This window comes from Pygoscelis adeliae, unplaced genomic scaffold (assembly GCF_000699105.1).
Source record: "Pygoscelis adeliae isolate BGI_AS28 unplaced genomic scaffold, ASM69910v1 Scaffold213, whole genome shotgun sequence".
NCBI classification, from domain to species: domain Eukaryota; kingdom Metazoa; phylum Chordata; class Aves; order Sphenisciformes; family Spheniscidae; genus Pygoscelis; species Pygoscelis adeliae.
The window spans coordinates 1,399,270-1,402,959 of NW_008824410.1; the positions used below are offsets into that span (position 1 = coordinate 1,399,270).

At 56.6% G+C, this 3,690-nt stretch overlaps 1 protein-coding gene across 1 annotated transcript in view; it reads right to left on the reverse strand.

Annotated features, from left to right (window-relative positions):
• The window catches only part of NPHP4 (nephronophthisis 4), a 162,621-nt gene that overhangs the window by 146,298 nt on the left and 12,633 nt on the right, over nt 1-3,690 (reverse strand). Inside the window, 5 exon segments of the mRNA XM_009320569.1 lie at nt 4-28; nt 1,188-1,368; nt 1,786-1,946; nt 2,573-2,760; nt 3,395-3,659. Coding sequence (XP_009318844.1) covers nt 4-28; nt 1,188-1,368; nt 1,786-1,946; nt 2,573-2,760; nt 3,395-3,659 — 820 coding nt within the window.

A 3,690-nucleotide genomic window follows, 5' to 3' on the forward strand; every position in this document is an offset into this window, starting at 1 on the left:
TGCCCTGGGGTCTCCTCGCACGGGTGGCCTGCCACAAGCACAGTCAGGGGTGAGTGGAAGCCATTTATTTTTCATCTATTGCAAATTTTTATCCTCACTGCAGCTCTTTACAGACAATTTAAAAAAGCGGGAGCAAATATCTGGTTGCTAACGATGCTCTGCGAGCCCTGTGGCCCTCCCTCCAGAGCCTATTGCCGTTACCACCATCTGCCCAGAGATGGAACAGCATCAAAAGCACGGCACCACCCCGAGCGAGTCACCACCGAGCCCCTCACCAGCTCTGGTTTTCATTTCTGCCATCTCCATCCCCGGGCTGCAGCGCTGCTGCTGGCACGGCCACGCACCGCCACGTCTCTCCGCTCCTGCTGCCATCCATGCTCCCGCAAAGGTTATGCCAAGTGGAGCTGGACAAGGCTCTAAACCCAGCAGGTATTTACCCAGCCTACGAATCCCGTCCCCATCCTTCAGGCAGGGGCACCAAGCTTTTCAATACTGTTTTTAGCAACAGTATTTTGAAATTTTAAAAAAGAGGAGGGGGGGGGGCAAAAAAAAAAAAAAAAACCACAACCCCAAAGGGTGGCTATTGTCCAGGTGCAGCATCTCTCTCCCTCTCCTCTTCTGCAGGGTGCGAGTTAAACCTCTCCCTGGGTTGTGAATCTCAGATTCTCCTTCCCAGAAGCTTATCGTCCCTTCGCAGGCAAAGTATGGAAACGGCGATTTAAGATATCTTATAATGGAGCTAATCTTTCTTCTGAGGATAAGATTTTAAAACCTGGAGTCACTGTACATTTATAGGACGGGGAATTAAATATATAAAATGAAAGCAGCCAGAAGGTTCTGGGAAGAATAACGTTCTTACAAGCGTGGTTTTCTTTTGGGTACAGCCCTGTGCATTTCTCCCGCGGCCCCATGCTGTTTGCCAGCACCTAACTGCACGGCACTGGCCCTGCACCGCTGGCCTCCCAGTCGCCTTGCGCCGGCGTCTGCAGCTCAGCCGGCGGAAGGGACCGCAAGCACAGCCAGGACCCGCACGCCCCTGCCCACAGCCCAGCGTCACCCAGAGCCAAGCGGCTGGTGCCAGGATGGGGGCTCCAACTGGCACCAGAGGTACTCGGCGAGGGGCGCGTGCCGTGGGGCGCCAGTGCCGGCACCCAAGCCTTTTGGCCCCGTGAGCAGCGGGCTCTTACCGACGTTGGCCAGGCAGAGGTGGAGGTGGCCCCTCACCACCACGCGGACACCAAGGGGCCGCAGGGCGCCGTGCCGCAGCGCCTCCCGGCCCATCACCGTCACGTCTGGCTCGTACTCGGTTGTGGCCACCTCCAGCTCGTGGTGGGTCCTGACGGCCTCCCGGCCCTGGCGCAGCAGGGGCTGGGGACAAGGCAAGGACAGGCGAGGGGTAACAAGTTACCGGGGAGTCCGGTCTGCGGGGTTAAGGGGTCTGGGTAAGGATGTCTCTGGATGTCCTAAGCGTGGGGAGTTTAGCCCTAGAATACTGCAGGAGTTCCAGGGAAGTGGAAGAAAGTTGACGTTTTGCCATCACTTTCGGGAGATGACAAATCCCACGATTAGGGGCTTGTCAGGCTGGCATCAGTCTCAGTTACACAGAGGGGCTGACAGCAACTCGATTACTGAAGACACGAGGGTAATGCAACAGCATCTCAACACAGGGCCCAGGGAAAAGTCAGGCTCTTCCTTAACACTCCTGCACGCTAAGCAGGGTGTCTCCTTCATCATTAGCAGTCCTGAGGGCTTAAGAAGAAAGACCTTCAACAATTTAACTGATACCTCCAGTTTAACGGCAGCGGACCCAACAAGGAGCAGGGAGTCTCCATCCCAGACGTCAATCTGGAGGCTGTGCTCGGCCAGGTACCGCACAAACCAGCGCTGCTCCCCGGGTCGCAGGAAAGCCGGATCTACCATGTACTTCAGCTGCAAGCCCGGTGGTCCTGCGAGACATGTGGCATTGTCACGGAAATGGAGCTTCCGCCGGCACCGGCACGTCAGCTGGGACAGGGACATTCTTCTGCTCCGGAGAAGCCCGCCTGCTCGCACACCCACTCTCCTCCACTTAATGAACCCGTTGGTCAACTAGTAAGGTCCAAGGTCCCCCGGGATTGGCACCCTCCCACAGAAACACTCGGTCTGTATAGACGCCCCTCTCATTTCCATTAAGAGCTCTGCATGGAGAAGGAGCTTCATCAGCCACAAGTGCTTGGTGTCTCTTGAGACCAGAATTTAATAAGACACAGAAAGAAACAAAGAAAAGCATTCAGCTAGGAGAATCAGAGCCGCTCACTCCGGGCGCCGTGCTCCCACGTGTTGCCTTTCTTTTCAAAGGCGCGTAGCTGCAGCAGGAGCCAGCAGCCTCGATATGCAAATCGCCCCACCAACACTTACCAGTGTTTTACTTCAAACATTGGACATTTTGAACGTTTTTTCATGACGTGCCACGCAAACTAGCGGAGGCTTGCTATTAAAGCACACACCAGCCCATTCCTCAGCCCAGAGGCAAGCCCAAATCTGACTGTCGGAAAAGGAGCGGCCACACAAGGATGCTAAAACCGGAGCTTACCGGTGCCAAGGGTCCCGTCCTTGTTCAGCCGGACAAGGAGCTGCGCTGGCACAGCCAGCCTGGCCGCCGGCCCCCCGTCAGTGCTGACCAGCTGCAGCCGCGGCGTGGTGACCGGCGGAAAACGGTAGAACTGGAAGGTGAGGAAGACGGTCCTTGGCCACATCCCCTCTGCGCTGTCCCGGGCATCCCTTGAGGGAGAGAGAGGGGTTTGGGTTAGCTTGTGGCATGGCGCTGCCTCCCCATCACGAGCCCCTCGTGCGTTTGACACACGCTGAGAGGCAGAAGAACAAGAGAAGATCATCAGCATCACAAGTATTTGGACTCCTCTGAAGACAGCGGGCATATGGTTTGCCTTGGCTTTCCAAAAAGCTTCATAATTCCAGCTGTCTCCCACCATATGCTACGACGGAGGAGCCCAGCAAAGGCAGCGTTTTACCTTCGCACAGCACACTGCCATCCACGGAAAAAACACGAGTGGGGCCTTATCCAGCCAAAGCCACTCCCACGGGTGCCAACTTTCTCAACTCCATATGCATTTATGGAGAAACCCTGCATTAACGAGCTTTTATATCACATTGTGGCTAATGGATACAATAAAAAAACTGGGATATGATTTAAGAGTGCCTGGAAAGGACAAGAGCATCATCGTAAAACCCTCCAGGGCTTTGCCTCCACAGCAGGTGCTGGAGGAAGCAGCACCTTTGCAAGGAGTTCTTTCGCTCAAGCAGGGAAGTAGGTTGGGGGGATTTTGAGAAAGCACTCTCCCCCAGGAGGCCCCTGGGATCTGCCCACAGAAGGCACCGCAAAGAGCTGCCATCCCACCTGCCAACAGCCAGGAACTGCAGGATTATTTCGTTGCCTTGCAGAGGGTCGGCTTCCTCCAGCCGCAGGCTGAAACTCGCCGGGTCCACCGGCTGTGAGATTTCCACTGGCTCCTGGTTGCGGTCCAGGATCTCCGGGAAGCCGGCGGCATGCAGGCGTGCGAGGGAGGCACGGGAGAGCAGCGTGTGGGAACTGACGGAGAAATGGGGGTGAGCCGCGCGGACGCGGGGGACCTCAGCGGGCCGGGCGATGGGGGTGCAGGAGCCTGGGGAAGGGTGGCCGAGCATCACCTGCCT